General features: G+C 40.7%; 3 protein-coding genes across 4 annotated transcripts; 2 read left to right on the forward strand and 1 right to left on the reverse strand.

The window, feature by feature from the left end:
• Positions 1,496-4,241, forward strand: LOC8069076. 2 transcript variants are annotated; one of them, XM_021450403.1, is made up of 7 exons: positions 1,496-2,011; positions 2,860-3,040; positions 3,119-3,317; positions 3,405-3,538; positions 3,632-3,670; positions 3,756-3,813; positions 3,945-4,241. In XM_021450403.1, exons 1-6 carry the CDS (start codon positions 1,617-1,619, stop codon positions 3,762-3,764), a joined length of 957 nt encoding a protein of 318 aa, XP_021306078.1. In that variant the 5' UTR covers positions 1,496-1,616; the 3' UTR covers positions 3,765-3,813; positions 3,945-4,241. The 2 variants fall into 2 exon arrangements, with proteins under 2 accessions (XP_021306078.1, XP_021306077.1); XM_021450402.1 differs by lacking the exon at positions 3,945-4,241 and having other exon boundaries at positions 1,602-2,011; positions 3,756-3,930.
• LOC8069077 lies at positions 7,902-20,323 on the reverse strand. The gene is made up of 16 exons (XM_021449253.1): positions 19,350-20,323; positions 18,175-18,650; positions 16,914-17,082; positions 16,539-16,749; positions 15,892-16,019; positions 15,761-15,799; positions 15,600-15,662; positions 15,305-15,345; positions 12,774-12,999; positions 12,052-12,347; positions 10,813-11,148; positions 10,028-10,208; positions 9,755-9,938; positions 8,812-8,948; positions 8,322-8,360; positions 7,902-8,225 (listed from the first exon to the last, which is right to left on the reverse strand). Exons 1-16 carry the CDS (start codon positions 19,734-19,736, stop codon positions 8,139-8,141), a joined length of 3,000 nt encoding a protein of 999 aa, XP_021304928.1. The 5' UTR covers positions 19,737-20,323; the 3' UTR covers positions 7,902-8,138.
• LOC8068399 (probable LRR receptor-like serine/threonine-protein kinase At1g34110) lies at positions 21,950-26,061 on the forward strand. The gene is made up of 4 exons (XM_021448708.1): positions 21,950-22,518; positions 23,978-24,238; positions 24,334-25,209; positions 25,296-26,061. The coding sequence occupies exons 1-4, from the start codon at positions 22,065-22,067 to the stop codon at positions 25,757-25,759; spliced, it is 2,055 nt and encodes a 684-aa protein (XP_021304383.1). The 5' UTR covers positions 21,950-22,064; the 3' UTR covers positions 25,760-26,061.

Here is a 27,506-nt window from a genome sequence, read left to right on the forward strand (position 1 = left end):
CTTTTATGTTTTCTTTACGTAATATTCTTCTCATTTTAATTTCTATACATATTTTTATATCATTTTTTACTCCTTTTCCTCCACTGTACATGAAGATTTCTGATTTTTTTTATGTGACATGATTTTTTTTCTATTTCTTCTCAAGGTGATTTTCGATATTAGTTTGGTAGTTTTGTTTGTTTTGGTGGGGTTATATTTATTTGATTCAAGGTTGGACTAAACTCATTTAAATTTTACAAAAAGTGTACAATTATCAAATAATAAATTCTATACCCCGTTGCAACGCACGGGCACGTTTTGCTAGTATAGATAAAAATAAAAACTAATTGCACAGTTGGTCGGAATTGACCAGACGAATCTTTTGAGCCTAGTTAGTCCATAATTGGACAATATTTGTTAAATACAAACGAAAGTACTACTATTCCTATTTTGCAAAATTTTTTGAAATAAACAAGGCCTTAGAATTAAAGAAAAAAAAATTAAGCTCCAATAAGTAGTGACCCAAATCAAAAGTAGGCTTTTTTTTTAGGTTATTCCTGCCGCTGGAGTTGCTCTGACGGCGATGGCGGACAACCACCCCCAGACTGGGAGTGGGAGCTACCGGCACCAGGTTACTGTTCCCGTCGGCGAACGGCCGGAGCTATCTATCCATCGCGACAGGGAGGGCAACCAACCCCAGCCTAGGGCGCTTCGGCCACATGGGCTACTTATGCTTCCCTTCAGCGACCGGCCGCGGCGAGTGTTAGATGTGTTCAAGGATACAGACGGCAATTTCTTCACCAACGATCCTCTCCTGCGCGGGTCGTTCGTCAGCCTCGACAGTGTCATCCATGAGGCCTCTCTCTCGTTTCGCAATCGAACCCCGCAGGACGAACCCCCCGATCGTCCCCGCCAAGCACGTCGAAGCATGCGCTCGTTGCTGAGGCAGACGCGGTACCGATCCCATCTGATGACTCGTCCCTTCAGAGCCCATCGATCCCCATCGCCGGTTCACCTTATCATTTTCTGCTTGTGATCTAATCCCAGGCTTACACATTTGCATCTGAATCTTAGGGCCTGTTTAGATTGGGGATGAAAATTTTTTGGGTGTCACATCGAATGTGTTGGAAGGATGTCGGGAGGGGTTTTTATAAACTAATAAAAAAACAAATTACATAGCTCGTCAGGAAACTGCAAGACAAATTTATTAAGCATAATTAATCTGTCATTAGCATATGTAGGTTACTGTAGCACTTAAGGCTAATCATGGAGTAACTAGGCTTAAAAGATTCGTCTCGCGATTCTCAACTAAACTGTGTAATTAGTTTATTTTTTTATCTATATTTAATGTTTCATGCATGTGTCAAAAGATTCGATGGGATGGATGAAAAATTTTTTGGTGGGGAACTAAACAGGGCCTTAGTCCATTTGGAGATAATTAGTCCATTTGGAGAGAATTGTGTTGGCCTGTTGGGGCATTTATTTGGCAGGCTGCTGGGGGAAGGGTAGTTGTTTTCAGTACCAAGGGCCCCAAATTGGTGCATTTTATATATTATCATATTTAGGCTACAAGTTTGTAGATTTCTGATCTACGTTTACTTGCTCAACGATTCTCAATTGTCATTTTGTTAGGCCCTATGCTCATCAAGCTTTTCCCCTTCAGGTCTGAGGAGCTTGTGGCTGCTGCTGCTGAGTCTGTGTCTGCACTAACTCTGCAAGAACCAGATGTTACATCCTCAGAGGATTTGATTGAAGTTGTGTCATCAGAGGAACTTATCACTGTCAGTCCACAAACACTGCCGGCGCATAACACTACTGAAGGTAGTGCACCATCAGGACACAGCTACTCTGCATCTTCTGGCCCAACCATTTTCTGCCGGAGGCCCTCGGGATGGTATTTTACATTCTTCATCAGGAGGGATCGTGGGGGATGTTTCCACATGTATCCGGACATGGGAGGACCATTTCAGAGCTTAAAGGAAGCAGAAGATACTATTGATGCCCATATTTTCAAGCTGCAGCGTCAGGCAATGTAAAGCTTCTAGGCCTTATGCTAGCTTATTACTTATTTGTCTTGCAAGCATAGACTTTACATAGCCACAGCCTTTTTACACTACATACATGGATTTTATGAACTTGAGGGATATTTGATTATACAGTCATTTTGTTTAGAACATGAACCATGAACAATAAATGCTCTTCACTTTGGTATATTTTCACCTTGAGATTTTTTTAGGAATACCAGGTTACCATTATTTTTTTATAACCACATGAAGTAAGAGACAATATTGTGTGTCATGTACTCATGTCTGCAAGGGAGCTTTAAACTTAACAAAGTATATGAAATCATACCTCATAGATAACTATTGATGTCCCCACTTTATGCATAGTTTGATCTTGTTTGTATTGTATTTGATTGATTAACGTAGGCAGGGTGAAGCCACCCAACTTTGTTGCTTCTTGTGTACGTGCAAGAATGGCAATAATCAGAACTGTTTGCCCCCACTATCTTGTTTAGATGGTGGAGCAATCACAAGCCTGTTGGTATTCTTCAAGTAAACATGGATTGAAAAATTGGGACGACATATTGACAGCATAGAGGCATTGAAAATAGTTCATGTTCAGCTATCTATATTTGTATACAGTTCATTCATCAAAAAAGCATGGTTTTGTCCTTTTAATTTCTCCATGAGTTATGTTATATAGGCACACTAGCAAGCTGTTTGATCCCTCCACAATAAACTTTTACACAAACCACATTTAGAATGCTCTATAATCCAATTTAGATATGTGCCTATGTCTACAATTTGACTTGAGCGCAGTATGGAAAGTGCACTATGTTGAGGTACTAATCATCTAGAATGTTCTAATTTGATTTAGGTACAATGAGCAAGATGATGTTCCGTCTGTGGAAAGGCTGATTCGACGTTGTGTTTTCTATCCTGATGGAACACCAAAAAGAGGTCCCAATTGCCCAGCAAGGAAGAATCCCTATTATCGAGAGCGCAATTTGGTTCAAGCTATATTAGACCAATACAACGATGACCACAATCTTTTGGGGGTTTGATTTCTTCCTCAGTTGCATGGTACATGTTGTATGAATCTATATGCCAATGATTTCCGATCATCTTTATTATAGGACCTTGCACATGAACTCAAAGGTGATGTGAGCTTCCAATGGATTCATGAGAAAAGAGCATGTCACTATCATTTCAACTTCACCACAAGAACGAAAGAAGCTGGCATTGCTAATCTATTCTTTGCTGAAGTGTCACGGATGCAAAGAGACGGGGATTGGGTGCTCAGCTGTTGTTGTATGATTGGACCTAATGATAATGGTATTATATATTTTTTTACCGTACATATGTTTCCACATAATTTCTGTTTTTAAAATTAAACGAAATTCACCTCTATTCTGTGTGAAGGTGGCTGTTATAGTTGTGCAAGTGATGATAGCCCTGATATTAAGCACCCAAGCCATACCAATTCATACACTGGTGGCCACGTGGATGAATATTTAAGATTCGGAGGTGATTCATGCAGTGACTCAGATGATGATGTATGATTTAATTTCCTATTGTTGCCTCATGAGTAACTTTTATCATTTTTATTTCTGTTTCATTGCTAACTACATGTGTTTCCCCTTATACAGGAGGAAGTTCAGGTGGCTAAGCTAAGGATAAAGTTTAGGGTACATTCTGACTTGTGCAGCCATTATTGTAGTATGCGTGTTATTGTTTACTCTGAATGATTTTTGTTTTCTTTTGATTCTTTAGGGTTTGTAATAAGGAGGAAACAAAATGTTGCAACGGTATAACCTTGGTGAAATCTAAAGTCGTGGCAGAGCTCACTGTAGTTTATCTTTTTTGGATTGTTCTTGTTTATCTGAGACTCCCATCTGATGATTGTACATATATAGTTACTTATATGGGTACGTCCGGACTTGTCTTCTGTATCTATTGCAGGTTACAATTAATAAGTGCATGCTATTGTGTGACGGGATGTACACTAACCACTGAGGCGTCTTCATATGGATAAATACCGAGGCATTCACTGGAATGTCATGTCGAGGCATGAAACACGATCAAGTATCATTGTGGCCCAAAAGATGTGAAAACAGCCAAAGGGCCCGTACTCATAAGAGTCTTTCTAAAATTCATTATCTAAACCTTCATTTGGAGAGTCATATGAATAAAAATTCATTTTCTAAATCAAGTCTTTTCAAATAAAAATTTTCTATATATCTCCACTCCACCCTAAGTACTTGGACAATGAGAGTTTCTTTTGTACCCCTTTTTTTTTTCTAGACTACACTTGTGCCTATATCTTATGTGCGATTTGGACTCATGACCCATGCTCATACATAGTCGAATTCTAAGATATATTGGGTCACGCCCTCCATTTCTTACATGGGATCTAGAGTCACGTCCTACAATTTTTTTAGAGAGAAGTACATTTGTGGCCTAACTAGTGCTGAAGTTTGTATTTGAAAATGCAACTCTAAAACCATATAAATCTTTAGGCACTGAACTGTTAGTACCGAACGAATTTGGACATCTAAGATGATATCAAAGGTGATAGTTTTCTAAAATATTTTAAATTGATTGATTGATTGATTTTTTTGCACAGGAAACTTATTTACTTTCTAAAAATCATTAGTGATTCATTTTATAAAATATGAACGCAATACCATTTTTCCTAAAATGATGCATCTATTGATGCTAGATTTGTAGTTACTTGGACCTTATTTACGGTTGTTTTTTATTGTTATAATGCTTGTATTCATGCTCGTTATTTATTTAAAACCATCATTCTATGCTAAATTAAACTTAGACAGGGGCGAAGCCAGGGTGCAAATGTACCCCTCAAAAATTGTGAAAACAGTAATTAGGTCTAAAATTTTACTATATATATGTACCCCCACGGAAGATGACTATGCACTCACAAGCTAACTGCACACCCCTCTAATTTGCTCTATCTTCACAACTGAACTTAGAGATTGATTAAGATAATCCATACTCAAAATAGAATAAACCAAATACATTAAACTTAGTTATAGTGCACAATGCACACTAGGCAGTAGTCACTAGGCTCTTCTCTTCTCTACCTCTACAATACAGCTAAAAGGATGTGGATGTTATCGTCAAATTCAAAACTAATTGGTTCGCCCCACCCTACCTTTCTCCTTCTCGTGTTGTGCTTAAAGAACCGTTGCACACTCATGATCCTCCCCCATCTTCTCGACACAAGAAAAAACCCTCTCTAATAGTTTGACATCTTCTCTCCCTATTTTTCCCAATCTCGCAAAATTTTTCCTGAGCGCACATTATGCGCGTAGCCTAGGAGCGCGTATCTGGAGTTTTCCAGCGCGTCTAGTAAGCAGGAAGAAAGACATAGTTATAGGTGAGAAAAACACAAGAGAGATCTGGTAGAAGAGCTTAAACGCGTACAGAAACAAATTTAAGGTTCCTGATACAAAACAAAAGACCGAGTAGTAGAAAAAATGTTGAAAAAAAAATTAAGATAAATAATATGAGGATCTCTTAAAAATGCTCTAAATAGCCATTTGACTAGGGACGCCCTAATCGCGATAGGTGATTGGGAAAAGAGGATGTGAACTCAGTTCGATTAGCAGGAGGCGTAGTCTGGTCTTTTCCCGTGTCTAGAATCTCTACTATAATTTAACTAACAAAATTATGTTTAGTTCATCCAAAAAACACCCCCGCTGAAGGCGTCAACCATTGCGTCTCCATCAAAATCAACGTCTCAAAACCAATCAGGATCAAATCCAACGGCTGTAGAGAAAAGTTTGAATCATGCATCAAACTCCTAACCCTTCCGTGCTCCTTCCCACAGCTCAGAACCCACAAGCGCGATTCCCCATGCGTGACTTTCTCTCTCTCCCACACGACTGACTCCTCCCCCTCCATCCGTGACCCATCGCGTTGCGCAAGCGCAACTCGCTCCTCCCCCGTGTGCCTCCCCAGCCCTCCCTTGACACCGCGTCGCTTGCCCCCTCCCCCACCACATCTCCTCTTAATCCAATGATGGCACCGCTTAGGTGAACTGCCGCAGCACCGATTGGCACGATGAACTCGACGAGGAAGCCGACGCAGCATCGCGTGGGCTCAAAAACCCTAGCTCCGGTTGTTGGAGGCGATGACGATTGTGGTTGCGCTCTGGCTGAGGACGAGGAGGACAAGGCGGGGCGATGCCTTCGTGGCCCTGTGAAGGGTCGAGATGGCGGACTAGAGGGGGGTGAATAGTCCTTTCTAAAACTTTAATGCTCCGGCTAACCGAAACAAATACAGAATTAAAACTATCGGTCTAGCCAAGACTACACCTCTCTATCTAAGTTCTTTAGCACCTTGTAAAAGATCCTAAACAAGCAAACAAGGTGCCACCTTAGCAAGAGCTCACCTAACCAATTCTAGAAGCAAGGTCATACAAACCTATGCCACTAGTACTTTGCTCACCTTAACTGATGATGTGAACTGTCATACATCTGAGTCACAGCCACTTGACTCATCACCAAAGAATATATAGCGAGAGTTAGTGTAAACATCATCTGCTTCAATCAAATGACGCCATTCATTATCAGCATCGATTTCTGGTGAACTCGAACTGATCTTTGATGTTCTATCAGAATAATAATGATTGTGATCTAGCATCAGCCCATTAACACCAGATAAGTCTTTTGGCTCTCTGAACCTAATTTAGAACAGAGAACTCCAGATTATTAGCTTATTGCTAGAAGTGGTACTAAGAGTCACCAAATGGTTCCGAGTCCAATGCGTTTAGAGAGGCAAATGCTTGCAGTGGAAAACCTTTACACTGATGGATGCTGCAGTTTCACAGAATGATGATTGATAGAACCATAACCCAAAAATGGCCCACCCATATCTGGGAATCTACTGATGGATGCTGCAGTTTCACAGGATGATGATTGATAGAACCATAACCCAAAAATGGCCCACCCATATCCGGGAATCTCTCTATATGTACCCTGATATTTCCTCTCAAAAATATCAGGATACATGTAGAGAGATTCCCAGCAACCCCATCTTGATGGCAAACAAAATAATAATTACAAAAAGGCTTTCACTAATTTCATGTTCGTTCAGGAGGGACTACACAACTAGATGTAAACATGTGTTTTAATACACCAAATAATTGTTACATAATTCATAAGTTGAAAAGATTATAGCAGTAAAATTAGCTTCCTGCTATGAAGTTTAGTATGTCACAGCAAGAACATTACGAATAGAAATAAAGCATCCGTCACAAAAGGGTGTGTATATGTGGTCTTTTCTGGGTATACTGGTCAATCACAAGGGCTTGCCAATTTAGAAATGACCTAGAACAAAGAAAAAAAATTACGATGCTGAACTGGTACCAAAAATCATTAAGATTGAATTTGGTATTATCTGTGGCTTCATATACACTCTGGTATTGTTTGCTTTGAACAAAATTTGTAAAGAAAATATTCTTTGTACACTTTGCTGACATTAACTGGTCCCTGGGAAACACAGTTATAAAACAGTTTCACTAACTCTATGATTTTCAGAATAGGAATTTCAGTTATTTGGAACAGGGCGCAAAGATAAATATAGCCTGGTACATTTTTATAAATAATTATGCTCTTTCAATACCCCAGAAAATTAAAGAAAATTACTTGTTATTCATGCGTAGGAAAAGAGAGTTTGTAGAATCTATGTACTATGTGTAGGGTAAGTGTATATCAACCACATGACCCCACATGAGAAGAAACAAGCCATATACATTATAAAAAGATTAGGTTTGGATACACTAATCAGTGGAGCAACCCAAAGGCAACAAACAAAATAGTAGAGTTCGCCCCCTTTTACTAAAGGATAAATAGGAATCCATGTCGAGCAACCCAAAGGTTCAGCAAACCAAACAGTAGAGTACAACCCATTTACTAGTAAGATTGGAATCCATGTTGAACAACCCAAAGGTTCAGCAAACAAAATAGTAGAGTACACCCATGAGATAGAAACAGGTCAGGACCAGAAAAAAAAAGGTAATATCCTTTCCACGTGCCACCAAAGAAACCTGCTCCTTAAAATATATGTTTGGACCATTGACCAGATAATAAACAGAATAACATAGCAAGAAGTGAACAATGGTGCAACACCCTACACTTGTGCATCCGACCCACTACTACGCAGCCTTTGCACGGCTCGAAGATAGATTCTCTCCATAGCATCTGGATCATCAAGATCCTAAAGAAAACACAGAAGCAGAATAAACCTTAGACTTTTACAACTGTTTGTAGAAACATCAATAAAAACAGGAAATCTAACATGGTTATAACATACCTTTAACAGAACCCTTAACCTAACAGTCTCAGCTTCAACCTGTACAAATACAATAGGGGGGGAAACATGTACCTAGTTAGCATAGTAAAGAAACCACGAGCCGGTTGGCCTCGTTCGCGAAAAAAGCATAGTAAAGAAACTGCTGAATGCTCATCATGAGAAGAAAAAAAATGGACCTACGGGGTGTAAACAAGCCCCTAGGCATTTTGCTTAAATAAAAGAAGACCTCACACAGGTCGAGAAAACCCCCAACCCCTGCACCACCCATACACAGTAGCACCGTAGCCCATGTGAGAACGACCACGAACGGGACCGCACCTCAAACATGTGCTTTGGCGTTGGACAGACGAGGGGATTTTCTTTAACCCAGCCTGAAATTCGCTCCCAACGGAGTCAAACCCAGGACCTGAGGAGTGCAACTAAACCCACCTAACCAACACAACTAGAGGCCCTTTCGCATGAATAAAAATAGGAAAATGAATCATCATACATCATCATCATCGGATTCACTTAGCTCCCCTTCTCCATACTGAAAATATCCATTCAAGCGACCAGCAGTGTATGCACCAGTATTATTGGGGTGCTTCATATCAGGGCATCCATCGTTTCTACAAGTATTGCACTGGCCTTCAAAAAGAAAGTATGCATTTGTCACTTAATTGCCAAATCACCAACCATGCACGAACAATGAACACAAGCCAATAACAGTCAAGAAAAGTTAAGGTGAGAAAAAAAATGTGCATATACAATCCCATGAAAGAGTTCGAGATACTACAGAAGTGGACTGCAAGGTTCATGTGTTGAGTATGAAATGCACTACTAATAGAACAGAAAATAGTGGGCAAAATAACTAGCATGACTATAATAGGAATTGCACACTATATAGTACATCCAGCAAAAAAAATGCATAACACTTAACTGAAAAATCACCAACCATGCACAAACACACGTTAATGCTAGTAAAGTGATTGAAGGTAAAAAAAATAATCTACTCAATCCTATGCATGAAGAAGATTTTGCACAAGTGTGAAGACATGAATGACAGGATGTACTCAAACATAACATCGTGGGCAAACAATCTGAATTTGAAGTGCAGTAAAAAATTTGGCATCATACCCTACATCCAGCAACATATTTATAAACTATAACCTAACTTTAAAGTTATATTTCTACATCTTGTATGCTAACCTATGTCATTGTCAAGTAAATGCATCAGGTGGCCTATTGATTCGAGTGCACAAGTGTCAATTCATTTAAAATATGTGCATTGTATTTTGACATCCTATACATAATTCACGCAGCATATGAATTCAGTTTAAACATGGAATGATGGAAATATGCATGAAGTATTCAAAACTTATAAGTAAAGTGTAAATTGCAGAGCTAACCACTATGCATGTACAAGTTATAATTTGAGATGGGGCACATTATACCATTTTCATTAGAATCAATCATGCAACAACATGTGGCCTTCCAGGCACCTTCTCCTTCTATTTGTGACACTTCAGCAAAGAATAGATTCCCAGCCTTTGTTGTGAAATTGAAATGATAATACAGCTTCTTCTTTCCATATATCAATTTGTGCCTCAACAGACTTTTAAGCTCAAGTGCAAGATTCTAAAACAAGAAACACTGAATCAGAGAGAAATATAGATATAGATAGAGGTACGTAGGTAGGGACATAGAGAGGAAGAGAGAGAGCAAACCCCGAAAAGATTTTTACTATCATTATACTGGTCTAATAAAGCTTGAACCAAATAGTGCTGCTCTTCATTAGGATTTGTTCTGTTTCGTGATTTGGGACCTCTCTTTGGTGTACCATCAGGATAATAGTTGCGCTCATGTATCAGCCTATCCACAGTAGAATGTGTTTCTGGCTCCTTCAACCTAATTCAGATCAAAGCATACCACATTATTACTCAAGAGTGCTTTTCATAGCTAGGATGAGAAATATTTAAGCATTAGGTATTATATACATGGTTTAAGAGAGAATTTATTTAGAAGATTATTAAGCAGAGACAAAACAGAAACAAGGTGTCACTATTAGCATAGCTTATGCAGTAAAAAAATCCATCATCAAAACGTATAAATGTCAGAATTCAGCATGTGCTATTTTTATGCTTATAACCTAACTTGAGGGGGAAAATAGTTTCTCTAACTCATTATTGTTCGGAACATGATTTCATATTGTTATGCTAGCTTCATATTGTTATGCTAGCTTCAGACAGAATTGCAACGACAAATGTAACTTGGTACAACTCATCAACTCTTGTGCTTTATCTATAACCTAGAATTAAGGGCATTTATTATGTTTATTATTTATATCATATAAGTGAAAAGAGTGCAATAAAAGTAAATGAATTCGGGAGAAGAAGCAAGGCATGTAAATTATAAAATAGGTCGTAGATCAGTTCAGTTTGAATATACTAATCAAATGCATGTTCATGAATTGCAGTTGAGAAAATGAATGAGTTAAGTCAAGAAAACTTACACTGATCGGCTCTGCAGTTCAGCAAGATGGTGACTAATAGCACAATCAACTTCATCTAAACTTTGAAATGGCCCACCTAGATCAGGGTACATGTGGAACAATCCCGACCTGTCCGTCCTAATAAAATACACCTGGTACCATTTTGGTGGATCTCGGATCAAAATTTTAGGCCCAAGTGATAAATCATCAACAGATTCTTCCTCGTCAGTGCTGTCATCACTGTCAAATTCTTCTGATGATACAAAATCGAGCAACACCTCTGATGATGAAACTTCGGGCTCTTGCAGAGTAAGTGCTGATGCAGACTCAGCAACACTTACCAGAAGCTTGTCAGACCTGAAGAGAAAAGTCCTACATGAGACTATCTCCAACGATCCTCACCCAAAATACAAGACCCATTTGTCCTTTGGGTAGCGCTACAGGTAAAAGGTTCCATACCTATTTTTAGTCTTCTCCAACAACAAGACCTAAAAGACAACACTCTCTGCAAATGGGTCTCGAGGAGAGAGGATACCCAAATTTGGGTTATGCCTCTCCTGATACCCAAAGTGGGTCTTCTGTATGGGTCCTCTGTTGGAGGCTATAGGTATTGTGTTGGAGAACCATTTTGGATTTGGGTTTCCAAATAGCTGTCCTGTTGGAGATAGCCTAGGAGACCTTATAAGGCTGTCTCCAATAGGAGACCCATTTGGGAACCCAAACCCAAAATGGGTCTCCAACACAATACCTATAGCCTCCAACAGAGTACCCATATAGAAAACCTATTTTGGGTATCAGGAGAGGCATAACCCAAATTTGGGTATCCTCTCTCCTTGAGACCTATTTGCAGATAGTGTTGTCTTTTAGGTCTTGTTGTTGGAGAAGACTAAAAATAGGTATGGAACCTTCTACCTGTAGCGCTACCCAAAGGACAAATGGGTATTGTATTTTGAGTAACAATTGTTGGAGATAGTCGGTACTTATATTCTAGATAGAATGGTCACTGAGAAGTCACCAATGCACAGATTGTGTCATCAACTCCATGCACATACCACGCACGCATCAAATCAGCGAAGATTAAATCGCAGAATCCCCTTCCCCGTATCCTCACCCACAATCGCATAAAACCACCACGCATCAATTCAACGAAGATTAAATCGCAGAATCCCCTCACCCACAATCCCATAATCACGCATCAAATCAATCAACGAAGATTAAATCGCAACAATGAAAGCGAGAGAAGAGAAGTGGCGGTCGTACGGTGGAGGTGGAGGTGGAGGCAGCGGCAGGGGATCCTCTGCCAACGCCGGCGACGGGGATCCGTCCTGCGTCACCTCTAGCTGCGGTTGGCAGCCAAACCGGCAATAGATTGCAGAGAGAAGCCTCCGGCTGTGGCGAAACGGACCGCCCAAATCAGGATCATCGGTGTACAATCTCCCGTCGGGGGCGCGGAAGACACTGATCACTAAGCCGCTCGGAATCCTAATCTGTCCATAGGGCCGAGTTCCCGTAGCCTCGAGGTAGGGTGGCGGTTGCGGCATCGCCGTCCGTCGACAAAATTGCAATTATATGACTCGTGTGATTTCGCTATTATATACTCAATCCATCCAAAGACGTTTGACTTTTTTTACACCAAGTTTGACCATCCGTCTTATTCAAAAATTTGTGCAAAATGTCACTTCTTTTGCTGTGGCTTGGTTTATTAATAGAAGTTCTACAAGAATGACTTAAATTTAACTATGTTTGCACAAATTTTTAAATAAGACAAGTGGTCAAACATAAAGTAAAAAAAGTCAAACGTCTTATAATTTGAAATGAAGAGAGTAACTCCTAACATCGATTTCGCTAAAATACGATTTTAAACGTTGTGACTGTAATATATATGATTTTAATTCATTTAATTATTTTTAAAGTTCCAAATATATATATTTTCTATTAATGACCGTACCTTCTAGTATTTTCATCTACCCATATTCATCTACCCGGCGTTTCGTTTCCTCGATCTGCCGCCCCTCGCTGCTCGCCTCCTGCCGCCCCTCCACCCCTCCCCACGCAGCCACCCAGCCATGGATGGAGGAGAGCCACCCCTGAAACTGCTCAGCAGGACCAATCGCCATGAACGCTGAGAGGAGTGAACTGGAGGAGTCGGGTGCTCTAGCCCTAGACCAGGCAGCGGCTGCTGGTGGCTTGAGCAAGGCCGCTGGTGGCCTGGCCGTGGCTCCAGGAGGCCAGCACAGTGAAGGCATGGCCCGCAATTAGCCAAAGCCATGGACAGCCAAGGCATGGCTACGGGCTAGCCAGCGATTTTTTTCCCGTAACTGTAACATTCCCTGTGAAAAAGAACGAGGGTAAAAGGATCAATTTAAAAATAAATACATGTATTTAGATGAGAAAAGAGATTGAATAAAATCATTTGTATTACGAACCCACAACGTTTGGAGTCATATTTTAGCTAAGTCGATGTTATGAATCATAAAATAACAAAACCATACGATTAGAGTCATATAATAACAATTGTCTCCCGTCCGGCTAGGGTTTAGCGAGGGCCAGGGAATGGCAACAGTGAGAGCGGATGGAGCACGCGGAAGGGAGCCAGAGTGCGTCTACCGGGAGGGGGGGCTCAACGGGGCCTTACAGGGTGTGTTTGGTTGGACTCGCAGGCTAGCTTTTGGCTACGTTGGGCCAAATTTAGGTTGTTTGGTTTCCAAGCTAGCCCATATAACCCAGGCTCCAGCAGGCCACCCGTACACCTGGAGCTAGATCCAGAAAGAAACACGGAGTTGGTGTTTCTTCTGAAGCCAGGCTCCGTCTGGCTCCACGCTGGAGGTGAACGAGTTGGGTGAATGGATGACCGATTCGAGATAGGTGAAACTCGACGTTTTATTGCAATGAAGCATAGGAGAGGGGTAAGCCTAGTTGTTGACTCTATTGGTGAACCCACCCAACAGGTAAACCATCAACCAAACACCCCTAGTCGGCTACACTAGGGTAGCCAATGAAAAATACATTAAACCAAACACTTGAACATGAAAACCAGGCTTGGGAGAGCCTAACAACCAAACAAACCTATATTGGCTATATGGGGCAGGTTAGGGTTGGCCTAACTAGACTGGACTATCCAGACTAGTTGGGGCTACAAACCAAACAGACCCACAATAACCCAACCAGGCCAGCAAAATCAGGCCCAAGTCCAGCTGGGCAGGACACACCCAGCTCTTCTTAGTGTGTTTAGTTCCCATAAAATACAAAATAAAAAAAGTCTACTTTTCCTCCTCAATTTTCACAAAAGTTCGTTTTTTCTCCCTCAACTACAAAATCGGATAAACCATCTCCTTCAACTTTTCAAACCATGCATTTTATCTCCCTAGAGCAGTTTCGAAGGGGTTTGCTACAGTAAATGATGGTTTTGCTATAGTGACTAAGGTTTTGTCTTTTTCTTTTTAAATTGTTTCGGCTAATTTTTTTGAAAATTTATAATAAATCACAAAAAATATAAGATGGAAAATCCAATTTTTTTTAACTTCACATAAGTAGATGGGCTTAGAAAAGGGTTTAGTACAAAGTCTTTGTTGTAAAGGTTTTGTCTTTTTCTTTTTTATTTATTTGGCTTAATCTTTGAAAAATCATAGTAAATTATTAAAAAATCATAAAATAGAAAGTCTAATTTTGTTGGACTCCACATGAGTATATATACACAATGAACATACAATTAGTCCGATAAAATAGTTATTTTCCACCCAAAGTTGGGTCACGTCCTTAAATATGCAAATATATTTTCATAAATGGATAGTAATTAACTTTCAATAAAAACATAAATTCAAAAGTTCATTTATATGCTTCTTCGTTCGCTTATCTTATCAGCCGTACTTTTTCTACCAACCAGTAATGTTTTTCTCTCACAATAAATCAGCTAATAGTAATTTCAGCCATGACTTTTTAGGCTAGCGAACAGGCAAAGCTTGAGAACAGGGTTACTGCTCTGACCATAAATAAATTTACATCTTATTTTCTGAGGAGTCAAATTTGTTTAAGTTTGACCAAATATATATAAAGATGTACTAGTATTTATCATATGTAATATGTATCATTAGATTAAGCAAAAAATATACTTTCATATAATATACTTATTTGTAAATATAAATATTGATATTATTTGATATATTTCTAGTCAAATTTAAAAAAGTTTAACTCCTCAGAAAGTAAGACGTGCATTTATTTGTGGACGGAGGGAGTAGCTTTTAATGAGAGAGATATAATGGTGGCATGACTACTACAATGTGACGAGATAAGAAAGAGTGCATATAGTTCAAAATATTTTCTTTTTAGAATTAGATAGTACACGCAGACACTCGTAATGCATGTATACTCATCCTTATGAACACACATACGCAAACTCTATCTCTATGAAAGTAACTTTGAGAAACTAAGTCGGCAGATCATAAAATTCACGAGAAATAGCTCGGTAATACCGAATGCCCAGGCCTATCTACACTAAGTCCGCCAAACCACTCACCGACACGGAGTGGGCGTGCACCCGAATCTCATATCAGAACACTGAACATCGAAACAGGTAGGCACAGAGAGAACTGCTAGCACAGTGGCATAACGTTTTTCTATGCTCGTTGTTGATGGCTAAATATACGATAGTTTTTGTCTCGTTGCAACGCACGGACATGTTTTGCTAGTAAAAGTTAAAACACAACAACTTGTAGTATTTTGCTAGTAAAAGTTAAAACACAACAACTTGTAGTAAGGTGTCCTCCATGCTGCGTTCTGAAAAACCACCTCCTTTATTTTAAAGGGGTAACCAACACCTTTCTTCTATGGGGTAAACTACGAAGTTTCTCCCATACTTTTGGATCATCGAGACCCTAAAATAAAGAGAATACATTGAGCCAGTAACCAAATAATAAACATCACACTACAGTAATCAAGTAATAAATATCACACTACAATATATATAACATACCTTGAACTTAGCCCTCAGCCTTTCCTCCTCAGCTTCCTCCTGTACAGTAGGAGCAAACACATGTTGTTAGCACCAAAGTAACAGAAATGTTAAATATGTTATGAACAGAAATAGTAAAGTTGAATCCCTACGTCACCGCTGCTTGCTTCCTCCAATCCAAATGGCAAGTATCCATCCAAATGACCACCAGTATATGCATCAATATTATCGGGATGCTTCATATTAGGACTTCCATTGTTTCTACAGCCATAGCAATGACCTTGAAAATGAAAGGAAGCTTTTGTCACTTAACTACAATTATTAATAACAGCAAGTACGTGACAAAAAAAAGAAGAAATTGTATATATGCACTCCAAGCAATACAATTATAAATCAGTTTCTAGAGTGTTACATAAGCATAAACTACAAGAACCATGCAATGCTTGAGATACTAAAAACCTAATATGCACCAACAAACACTAATACTAGCAGAGTAATTGATATCAAACTGTCAACTTAGTGATAGGAATTGCAGACCAGTCAAGTAACTGAGCCTTACATCAATACAAGAACACAAGCTTATGCTGCAAGGGTCATGAATGACATGTCCACGGAACATAATGGACAAATTGACATGACAGTAGTAAACATTCAGCAACAAATTTACAGCTATGTCAAATGCTAGACTTACCACAGGAAGATGACAACATATGCATTCAGTATAAAGTATCTACATTATGTGCCATCCGCTTACTATACGAACATGTAATTTGTAGTTTAAGATAAGAATATGTAATACCATTTTCGTCATGTTTGATCATGCAGCAACAATTGACCTCCAAAGTGCTTTCTCCTTGCATATGTGACACTTCAGCAAAGAACATATTTCTGATGCTAGAGTTATCATTGCCTTCATTTTGCTTTGTTGTGAAATTGAAATGATAGTACCATCTATGATTCTCACAGATCCACTGTTTCCTCACAAGTGCTTCAAGTTCATGTGCATGGTTCTATGACAAGATCAACAAAGCATTGCATCAATATGATGTATATAAGAGCGCTTAAGTTAATGTGCGCGATACTAAACCAAGATTGACAAAGCATTTCATTAGTATGAGAGAGCTTCAAGTTCTAAAAGGGGAGGGGGAAGGGTAGGGAGGAAGAAAGACCAAACCCCAAAAATATTGTGGTCCTCATTATACTTATGAAGTAAGGCTTGAACCAAATAGAGCTTTTCATCTTCCTTTGGCTTATTGGGACCTCTCTTAGGTGTACCATCGAGATAGTATTTACAGTTATGTATCCGCCTTTCCACATAAGATAATTTCGCTAGCTCCTTGCACCTAATCCATATCAAAGGATTCCACAGTATTAATATTCAATATGGTGTACTTATCAATTATCAATGCAGAGTGAGAAATATAGAATAGTTTCATCCTGATGCTTCAGGGAGAATTTGCCTAAAAGGTCTTGTGCAGCTCCCACAATGAGCTAATTAAAAATTATATATAGAGAACCAAACATGTATAATTTCCATGCCTAATAGCTATCGATGAGTTACTTTGCATCCAAGGGCTTCTAATTTGCAGATTACCAACTATTAGCTGCTCAAACCAGTTAATAGTCATCAGCATTATTTGTACAGTAGGTAAAGGTGTGTGCACCTAATTAAAATTGAACTAAACAAAAATCACGCTTTACACTCCTATAAACAAAGCGGAAGTCTGTATTTATTTTTTGAACCTATGCCTATGGATTTTGATTTACACTATAATTGATGTTAACAGCTTCCATGCCCAAAAAAAACACAAATTATGGTTTCGGTTACTTCATGAGATAAACACTAAAAAAGGAATGTAAAATTGCATTTTTTTTTTGAACAACTATTACCATTTCTATACCCAAAATCAAGGACATTAGCAATGTTCATGATTCAGTAGCTGAAAAAAAATGGCTGGAAAATCAGCTTTCTGATACGAATGGTAATACATACCCAACATTAGCCAAGAATGACAGGAGGCGCTTTAATAGACTAGTCATCTACACCATCTGGAACGTCTGGAAAGAAAGGAACAGGAGAATTTTCTCCAACTCGCCTGAGACGGCGCTGCAGGTGGCTGCGAGAACAAAAGAAGATATCCTACAGTGGAGGAGAGCCCAAATTTGGAGCGTATAATCGTTTTTAGTGCTATTGTATTTTGTTTCTCAATCCCCAGATCGAAGTTGGGAGGAGGGGGAACTACTGTACATAAACTCCTTTTCCAATCTTAATTGAAAGGTAGAGCTCCTGCCGGTTCACTTTAAAAAAAATACATACCCAACATGGACCCAACAAGTAGAAAGAAAGCATGCTACAAGAAGTTTGTACAATAACCAAACATAGTTGCTCGCAATAGAGAAATAAATCAGCTAGAACAAAGTCAAGAAAACCATACCCTGCCCGATGCCGCAATTCATCAAGATAGCGATCAATAGCATCATCAGCTTCATCTATGCTCTGAAATGGTCCACCCAGATTTGGGTACATGCAGAATGACCCCCCACGGTCCATCCTAATGTAAAACACCTGGTACCAATTCCGACGACTTCTGGTCAAAATTTTAGACCCAGGTGATGAAGCTGATGGTGGAGAGCCATCAGTAGTGTTATCCAGTACTGACTGTGGACTAGTAATGGTTGATCCTTTTGATGACATAGATGCAGACTCAACAGCAGCAGCCACCAGCTTCTGGTCACACGGCTCTGTTTGTGGACTGGCAGTGATCAACTCTTCCGATGATGTAGAGTCAAGAAATGCGCCCAAAGATGACACATCTTGTTCTTGTGGAGTCTGTACAGATACAGACTCAGCAATGCCTTCCACAAGCTTCTCGCAGCTGAATGGAAAGAAACTTGGTGAGCCATCAACGGTCTTAGGACCTGTTTAGATTGGAGATGAAAATTTTTTGGGTGTCACATCGAATGTGTCGAAAGGATGTCGGGAGGGATTTTTACAAACTAATAAAAAAACAAATTACATAGCTCGTCAGGAAACGGCAAGACAAATTTATTAAGCATAATTAATCTGTCATTAGCATATGTAGTTTACTGTAGCACTTATGGCTAATCATGGAGTAACTAGGCTTAAAAGATTCGTCTCGCGATTCTCAACTAAACTGTGTAATTAGTTTATTTTTTTATCTATATTTAATGTTTCATGCATGTGTTCAAAGATTCGATGGGATAGATGAAAAAAATTTTGGTGGGGAACTTAGGCCCTGTTTAGTTCCCCACCTAAAATTTTTTCATCCATCCCATCGAATCTTTGGACACATGCATGGAACATTAAATATAGATAAAAAAATAAACTAATTACACAGTTTAGTTGAGAATCGCGAGACGAATCTTTTAAGCCTAGTTACTCCATGATTAGCCTTAAGTGCTACAGTAACCCACATATGCTAATGACAGATTAATTATGCTTAATAAATTTGTCTTGCAGTTTCCTGACGAGCTATGTAATTTATTTTTTTATTAGTTTCTAAAAACCCCTCCCGACATCCTTCCGACACATCCGATGTGACACCCAAAAAATTTTCGTTCCCAATCTAAACAGGCCCTTAAACAGGGCCTTATGCGGCAATATCCCTGGAATAGCAATGATTGTTTCTTCTGGTAATGTAGCATCAAGCAACTCCTCCGAGGATGAAACATCTCTCTTAGGAGATGAAGACTCTGCAGGAGCTGCCATAAACTTCTGACAGGTGAATGGAGAAGACCTCAATGAGCTGCCAATGGTGTTATGCGGCACTGTCCCTGGACCAACGATTGATTCTTCCAGTGATGTAGTGCTGAACATCTCCACCAAGGATGAAACATCTGTCTCCACCAAAGATGAAACGTCTGTCTCTTGCAGAGTTAGATCAGATGCAAACTCAGCAACAGCAGGTACAAGTTTCTCAGACCCGAGAAGGGAAAAAAAAAGGCTCAGTGAGTACAGAGACCTTATGAGATCCATATCCAAAATGACAATTGGACAATGTGCATGTAAACTGGGGTCAGAAATCTATCTATAAATTCTAATTCTAGCATCAATTCCATAAGAATTCTGTATGGACATGTCGATTTCTGTCCCTATGATCCTGCTGATACCAAATAAAAGTTCCCTTCCTCTGCCAGTCTGCAGCTGCTAATCCTCCTCCGAACACCAAACCCGCCACAGCCACAGAAATTAACTGCTACCAATCATCCATCGATCACAAAAATCCTGGATGTTTTCACCAATAATATGCAAGGCTAAAACTTGATCACAAACAGAAAGTGATGAAAGCGAGAAATTTGTTGGTCCTACTCCAGGGTAGCAACCCGGTTCGATGGAATCTGCACACACTGGTGCGACGATTGCGGAGCCCGTAGCGTGTTAGCAGCGGCCCCGGTGTTCGATCGAGGGTTGCACGCGAGAGGGTGGCTCGTCAAGTATTTGCCGCCATGGGGACCATGCGTTCCCTATCCTAAGAGGACCGTCCGCCCTGGAGGCGGTTGATCGGCTCCATCGCTAGGACGAGAGACGACAACGCTATGAGTGAAAAAAAAAACAAAATTTAGTGCAGGACGAGAGACTTACGTTTCCTTGTTATCGTCGAGATCCACATCCTCCATGCTCAATCCGTCAATCAATTTAACTAGAACATCGTTGATCTCTCTCGGGGTCTTGGCGTTATATATATGCACGTGGAGGCTGGAGCCCGAAACAAGATAGGGATCGGGCTTCAAATCAATCAATCAATCATAGGGTGGGGTGGGGTTTATATAGGCCTTGTTTAGTTCATCCTTAAAACCAAAAAAATTAAGATTCTCCGTTACATCGAATTTTACGGCACATGCATAGAATATTAAGGCCTTGTTTAGTTTTCAAAAAGTATTAAAATTTTTTCAAGATTCTTCATCACATCGAATCTTACGGCACATGCATGAAGAATTAAATATAGACAAAAACAAAAACTAATTACACAGTTTGCCTGTAATTTATGAGACAAATCTTTTAAGTCTAATTAATTTATAATTTGACAATGTTTATCAAATACAAACGAAAGTGCTACAATACCCGAAACCAAAAAAATTTGCCAACTGAACAAGGTCTAAATATAGATGAAAATAAAAACCAATTGCATAATTTGCCTATAAAATCGCGAGATGAATCTTTTGATCCTAGTTTATCTATGATTAAATAATAATTACTAAATAAAAATAAAAGTACCACAATACCTAAAACCAAAAAATTTTAGAACTAAACAAGGCCATACTAGTAAAAAGCAATATATATAAGCATCATCGACTTCGATTTAGGTAGAGGTTCTTCCGGACTCACCGATTACAACTCGGTCAACCTCGGCCCGGCCCACGCGTGAGCGGCATATGAGCCCGGTAGAAAGCCATCTGGGCTTGGCCGATATTACCATGCAATCCTTGAATTCCAAATTTAGTATGCCTGAATTTTATTTTAGTCTTAAGGCCTTGTTTAGTTGTAAAATTTTTGCAAAATAAATATTGTAGTATTTTCGTTTGTATTAAATAAATATTGTTTAATTATGGACTAGCTAGTTTTAAAAAAATTATCTTTTAAATTATAGATAAACTATGTAATTAGTTATTTTTTAAATCTATATTTAATGTTAGTGCTGAAAGATTTGATACGATAGAAAATATGTAAAATTTTTAAAAAGTACACAAGGCCTAAACCCCGTCTGGTTCAGTTCGCGAAAATTTTTAGTTTTTGTTACCGTAACACTTTTTTGTATGTGACAAATATTATCTAATCACAGAGTAACTAGGCTCAAAAGATTTGTCTCACAAATTACAGACAAACTGTGCAATTAGTTTTTGTTTTCGTCTATATTTAATACTCCATGAACAAAGGTTCAATGTGACGAGAAATCTTGAAATTTTTTGAGAACTAAGGCCTTGTTTAGATCCAAAAACTTTTTGGATTTTTGACACTGTAGCACTTAATTTTATTTGACAAACATTGTCCAATCATAGAGTGACTAGGCTTAAAACATTCGTCTCGTGATTTATAGATAAACTGCACAAATAATTATCTTTTTTATCCATATTTAATGTTACATGCATATGCCGTAAGATTTAATGTGATGGAGAATCTTATAAAATTTTAAGTTTTTGGGTGCATCTAATCTAAACAAGCCCTAAACGAGGCCACCAAAACTCAAAACCTACAACACGAACCTGCGGAATCGGACACACAGTCCGCTCAGTCTACTGCTTCACTCCCACCGGTCCTCCCTCCTCCCCCCACTCCTCTCCGCCGCTTCAATCCCCCCCTGCTCCCATGGCCGCCACGCGCTTCCGCTTCCGCTCCCTCCTGCCTCTTCCTCTTCCCGTCCTGCTCCTGCTCCTCTCCGTCCTCGGCGCCTCCGCGCGCAACGAGGAGGACGCCCGCGCGCTGGCGGTGCTCAAGCGGGCGCTGGACCCGACCGGCCGGGTCCTCGGCTCCTGGGACCCTTCCGGCGACCCATGCGCCGGCTCCTTCGTCGGCGTTACCTGCAGCCGCGACGGCCGCGTCACCGCGGTCTCGCTGCAGGGCCGTGGGCTCTCGGGAACCCTACCGCCGGCGGTCGCCGGGCTGCGGCGGCTCCAGGGGTTGTACCTCCACTACAACGGCATCAAGGGCCCCATACCGCGGGAGATTGGGAAGCTGTCCGAGCTCATGGACCTGTACCTCGACGTCAACCATCTCACCGGGCCCGTGCCTGTGGAGATTGCCGCCATTGTCAACCTCCAAGGTGATGCTTTGAGCTTTCCGTGCCTTCTCCCTTGGTTTCCTGGGTGAAAAGTTCAAGAAATGACAGCTTCCTGATATTTTTTTGGTTAGTACTGTATTTTGAGATTGGTTCAAGAAAGTGCTACCGGTGCCGGGGTTCAGTACCGCACTTTGGGGGTTTCCGCGCTTGACATTTGGAGCTCGTTAATATTTCGGATTTGCACATTGGGGAGGAAAAATGCTCTCTTCCATTTGACCTTCAGAAAGGGGATATTTCACCTTTTGCTAAGTTACAGAAATCCTTTTTTGGGTCTTTCCTGCTCGATTTCTTGCTTTCCTTTGAGGGTTTTCAAACCAAAGTGGCACTGAAATGTTGCCACTAAATACAAGTCGCGTGTGCTCTATTTTCAGCGTTTCAAGAACAAATGTACTATCCATGACCGTTCATTCCTCGTTTTGATACAAAGGCTCCGTCTTTTATGGCGAAAAGGATCCATTTTTCGTCAGTTTGTAGCGGGGTTCTGGCATAGAATGGGGACTTTTTATAAGTTCATTTTTACAGTACTCCTTATTTGGGTAGGTGGCTCATTTACTCGTCTGCTACTGTGGAGTACTAGAGTTTGAGATTTTTGTGAGCAGAACGCGCGAAGAACAATTGGTCGTGGTCCATCGATGCGAAACTCCTACAGCTTGCACTCGCTTGTTTTTGCGCTTCTATTCTGGGTCATTTGCCACAATCAGTGCAACGGCTAATTTTTGAAGCGGGCCATTTGTCTACTTCTGACCTAACAACTCTCTGATTTTGCGTTTCTATTCTGGGTCTTCTTTTGGAGCAGTGTGTAGCAGTTACCTGTTTATATTTTATTTGATTTTTTTACCCATACATATGTGAAGAGTTGAACCATTGCCCATTGGTATTTTTTACTGAGGTAATATTCTGCGTTCTGCTTTTGGGAACTATTTTTGGGGTGGCTTCAGATTGGATTTTAGCTGTGAATCTGTGATACAAAACATTTGCCAGTAGAACAGAAGGAATATCTTTGATTTGACTTGATTTTGAACTCTTTGTGTGCCATTTTTTTGCTCTATGAAATCTGAACTACTCATACTGTCATACATGTGGATGCAGCTTCAATGATTAGGTCTTCCCCACCAATGTCGACCTGTCGTCCTTCTGTTCATGTTTTGGTGTTTTGCAGAATTAGGTTTATAGTATAATTTGTATCCCAGTGGGCAGTCAAATATTGTTTTGCTGCCACATGGTTTATTTTATTAACTTGCACATGCATTTCTTAGTTCCAAGTTACATAAGAGTACTAGTACAGTCCACATAATAGCTGCGTACAGCCCAGGTTATAGTGATGTCTGTCATGAAAGTTCATACAAGAGCTGATGAGTTTTGGTCTTTTCAACATCAAAGTGCTGATTTGCAATGCGAAGAAATAAATTAATTGACATAGTTCTCCCACACTCTTTTGCAGTGTTGCAGCTGGGTTACAATCAGTTGACAGGCAGCATACCTCCCCAGTTGGGCAACATGAATAAGCTAACTGTGCTCGCAATGCAGTCCAATCAGCTTGCTGGAGCCATTCCAGCAACCCTTGGCGAGCTAACACAGCTGAGACGGCTCGATTTGAGCTTCAACAGCCTGTTTGGCTCAATCCCGTCCAAGATTGCCGAGGTTCCATTGCTTGAGGTCTTTGATGTTCGCAATAACACCCTTTCTGGGAGTGTCCCTGTTGGTAATAAGCTCCTCTGATTAAGATTCTAGTCTTTCTGAATCTTGTACTTTTTAGCCTTCAAAGTATTAACCACTACAATTTGTTTCGGATGCTAGGATTGAGGAGATTGAATGGTGGTTTCCAATATATGAATAACAAAGGGCTTTGTGGAGCTGACTTCAGTTTGCTAGAGCTTTGCTCTTCTTCAGAGGATGGCCTGAAGCCCAGCAAGCCTGAGCCTTTTGGACCAGATGGTACTGTCAAGACACGGCAAGTGCCTCAATCGGCGAATCCAGACAACTGCTCAGGCTCTGGCTGCTCAAAGTCTGCAAACGCATCCGAAGGAGTTCTTATTGTTGCTGTTGTTGCAGTGGTGATTGGTGCTGCATTTTGCGGGCTATTTGCATTCTCTTGGTACCGTCGGCAGAAACAGAAGATTGGAAGCTCACTGGAGGTTTCTGATAGCAGGCTCAGCACTGACCATTTCCAGCAGAAGGAAGCCTGCAGAAGGAGTGCCTCTCCGTTGATTAGTGTTGAGTACTCAAACAGTTGGGACCCATTGTCAGGTGGAGCTGGTGTTGGATCATCAGGTGAAGTTGGTGATAGCTTTAGATTCAACCTAGAGGAGGTAGAATGTGCGACGCAATACTTCTCCGATGTGAACTTGCTGGGCAAGAGCGGCTTTGCTGCGACATACAAAGGAATCCTGCGGGATGGATCAGTTGTTGCTGTCAAAAGCCTTAACAAGACAAGCTGCAAACAAGAGGAGTCGGATTTCTTGCGTGGTCTGAAGATGCTCACCCTTCTTCAACATGATAATCTTGTTAGCCTGAGGGGATTCTGCTGCTCCAGGGGGAGAGGGGAATGCTTCCTTGTATATGACTTCATGGTTAACGGGTGCTTGTCTCAGTATCTGGATGTTAAGGATGGTTCCAGTGCTACTGTTCTTGATTGGCCTACAAGAGTTTCCATCATCAGAGGCATTGCAAAAGGTATTATCCTACTCTCTATCCCAGGGAAGATTGATATCAGTTTTTCAGTTTTCTAATAACTTCTTGAACTGGTCGCACATCTGCAGGAATTGAGTACCTCCACAGCAAGAAGAGCAGCAAGCCACCAGTAGTCCACCAGAACATATCAGCTGAGAAGATCCTCCTCGACCACCACTTTGCGCCACGGCTATCGGTACCAGGACTGCACAAACTCCTCGCTGATGACGTCATCTTCTCGACCCTGAAAGCCAGCGCGGCAATGGGCTACCTCGCACCCGAGTATGCCACCACGGGCCGGTTCACGGACAAGAGCGACGTCTTCGCGTTTGGGATCGTGGTTCTCCAAGTCCTCACAGGGAGGAGGGACGTCTCTCAGCTGAAAGTCGGCGCGGCGGCTGTCAGTGACCTCACCGCCCTGGTCGATGGAAACCTGAATGGCGCATTCTCGAGGGCGGAAGCGGTGAAGCTCGCGGCGGTTGCTGCCTACTGCACAAGTGAGTCGCCAAGTCAGCGGCCGACCATGGAGGCTGTGGTTCAGCAGCTGGTCTGAGTATTCGAGTGTTTAGATCAGAGATGTATTTTGGGAGCGATGGTAGTGTGGACTCATGTAATGATAGGGTAATGACCCAGTTGCCACTGACATGCTAGTATTGGTTAGTTTTTATCGCTCGTCTGCTGATCGCAGCATTTTCATGACCTCAGTAGGTTATGCCAAATTGCTAATGTTTATTAGGATCTGGATGTCGTGAAGGTAGCAAATTCAGGGCATTGTCTATTTTGTAATGTAACATTGGTCAGCTTTGCACTGGCTCACTTGAATTGACCCCTATTGACGTTATTTGTATGTTGCAAGTTCCCGAGAGGCATCTCTTAATGAACTCATCATTAATGAGAAGATTGACCCCTCCTGATTGAGTGGTTGGTCTTGATCGAGGCATATGTACTCTCTCCGTCCTAGTATATAAGGCGTAACCATTTTTTATTCATGTCCTATAATATAAGGCGTGCTCTCTCACAAACATTAATGTAGTAGTACTAGTGCTGAGAGAGAATTAAATGCGTTCTTGGTCTTTGAACCAGAGGTAGTTGCGCCTTATATACTGGGACGGAGGGAGTAATTTGTAGAGGCCGAGACCATTGGTGCCAGCACTAAATTAAGGCGATTCAACATAAAAATAGGTAAGGTAAAACCTACTACTGCTACCATGTAGCAACCAAGAACAGCATTGGTGCTCTCAGCTATAAGATGTACCGTACAGCAGGTCGAACCAATAACCAAAAACAACTTGAAATTTGAAATTTTGAATGTCTGCATAAAGAAGGAAATGTCTAGTAGTCAGGTTGGTCTGTACTTGTGCACGGGATGCACGGGAATGGAATGGCAAGTGCGTGAGCGTGAACGTGCAGTCCTTTCTGTTCCCAACTCAGTGAGCCCATACCGTTGCCTTGCCTCCTCCCACCAGTAGTACGTACAGTAGCTCAAAAGGACAATAGCTGTGTGTGCACTTGTTAAAAAAAATTGTCGACGAAAGCATTTGCCAATTTGAGTAGTGGGCGGAGTACAGTATTTTACGAAGCACAAGGATATGCACAGTCGGACCCTGTTGCCAGCACTGCTGAGGAGAGAATGCAAACTTTCCAAGTACATACTCCTATCCTACAGTATAGACTTTGAATTTGCAAAGGAAAATAAATTCCGGACGGGGTTACTTTTAAATATGATTTAAAAGGGGGATTACCGATTACGTATAATAAAAAAAAACTGAAACAGAGCCTTGTGGGGGAAATGAAAAGAAAAGCAAATCTGAGGCGTCCCCCCAGTTCTTCCTCCTTGGGGTTACCTGTTGCGGTTGCGCGAGCAAAAGCCGCGGCGGCATCAGAATGACAGAATCTGTCCGCCGCATCGGGAATCGCACTATCGCAGCGGCCGGATATGTTTTTACGCCGCGGCCAAGAACAGGGAAAAGCAAAGGAAAGGAAAGCACGACCCGATCATTTTAATCACGGCGCCATTATATACCATTTGAAAACCAAAAAGTTTTTAAGATTCCCCGTCACATCAAATCTTGTGTCACATACATGAAACATTAAATATACACGAAAACAAAAACTAATTACACAGTTTAACTGTAAATCACGAGACGAATCTTTTGATTCTAGTTAGTCTATGATTAGATAATATTTGTCACAAACAAACAAAAGTGCTACGGTATCGAAATCTTTTCACTTTTGCCCCGCTATCAGGACGAGACAAACCGGCCTTTGTTACCGAGCTGTGCTACTTGGTAGGAGTAGTA

This window comes from Sorghum bicolor, chromosome 10, assembly GCF_000003195.3.
Source record: "Sorghum bicolor cultivar BTx623 chromosome 10, Sorghum_bicolor_NCBIv3, whole genome shotgun sequence".
Classification (NCBI taxonomy): Eukaryota; Viridiplantae; Streptophyta; class Magnoliopsida; order Poales; family Poaceae; genus Sorghum; species Sorghum bicolor.

What these genes read in the sequence shown, in the direction of transcription:
- LOC8069076 (XM_021450403.1), top strand. Translation starts at nt 1,617, where the DNA reads ATGCTCATCAAGCTTTTCCCCTTCAGGTCTGAGGAGCTTGTGGCTGCT. An exon ending in ATGACCACAATCTTTTGGGG is followed by an intron (nt 3,041 to 3,118) that starts GTTTGATTTCTT and finishes TCTTTATTATAG; the next exon opens with GACCTTGCACATGAACTCAA. An exon ending in GCAGTGACTCAGATGATGAT is followed by an intron (nt 3,539 to 3,631) that starts GTATGATTTAAT and finishes CCCCTTATACAG; the next exon opens with GAGGAAGTTCAGGTGGCTAA.
- LOC8069077 (XM_021449253.1), bottom strand. Translation starts at nt 19,736, where the DNA reads ATGGATCTCATAAGGTCTCTGTACTCACTGAGCCTTTTTTTTTCCCTT. An exon ending in GAATTGCGGCATCGGGCAGG is followed by an intron (nt 17,083 to 18,174) that starts GTATGGTTTTCT and finishes GATATGGATTAG; the next exon opens with GTGCAAGGAGCTAGCGAAAT. An exon ending in TCGAGGAAACGAAACGCCGG is followed by an intron (nt 12,348 to 12,773) that starts GTAGATGAATAT and finishes TAATTGCAATTT; the next exon opens with TGTCGACGGACGGCGATGCC.
- LOC8068399 (XM_021448708.1), top strand. Translation starts at nt 22,065, where the DNA reads ATGGCCGCCACGCGCTTCCGCTTCCGCTCCCTCCTGCCTCTTCCTCTT. An exon ending in TTCTGGGAGTGTCCCTGTTG is followed by an intron (nt 24,239 to 24,333) that starts GTAATAAGCTCC and finishes TTCGGATGCTAG; the next exon opens with GATTGAGGAGATTGAATGGT. An exon ending in CATCAGAGGCATTGCAAAAG is followed by an intron (nt 25,210 to 25,295) that starts GTATTATCCTAC and finishes GCACATCTGCAG; the next exon opens with GAATTGAGTACCTCCACAGC.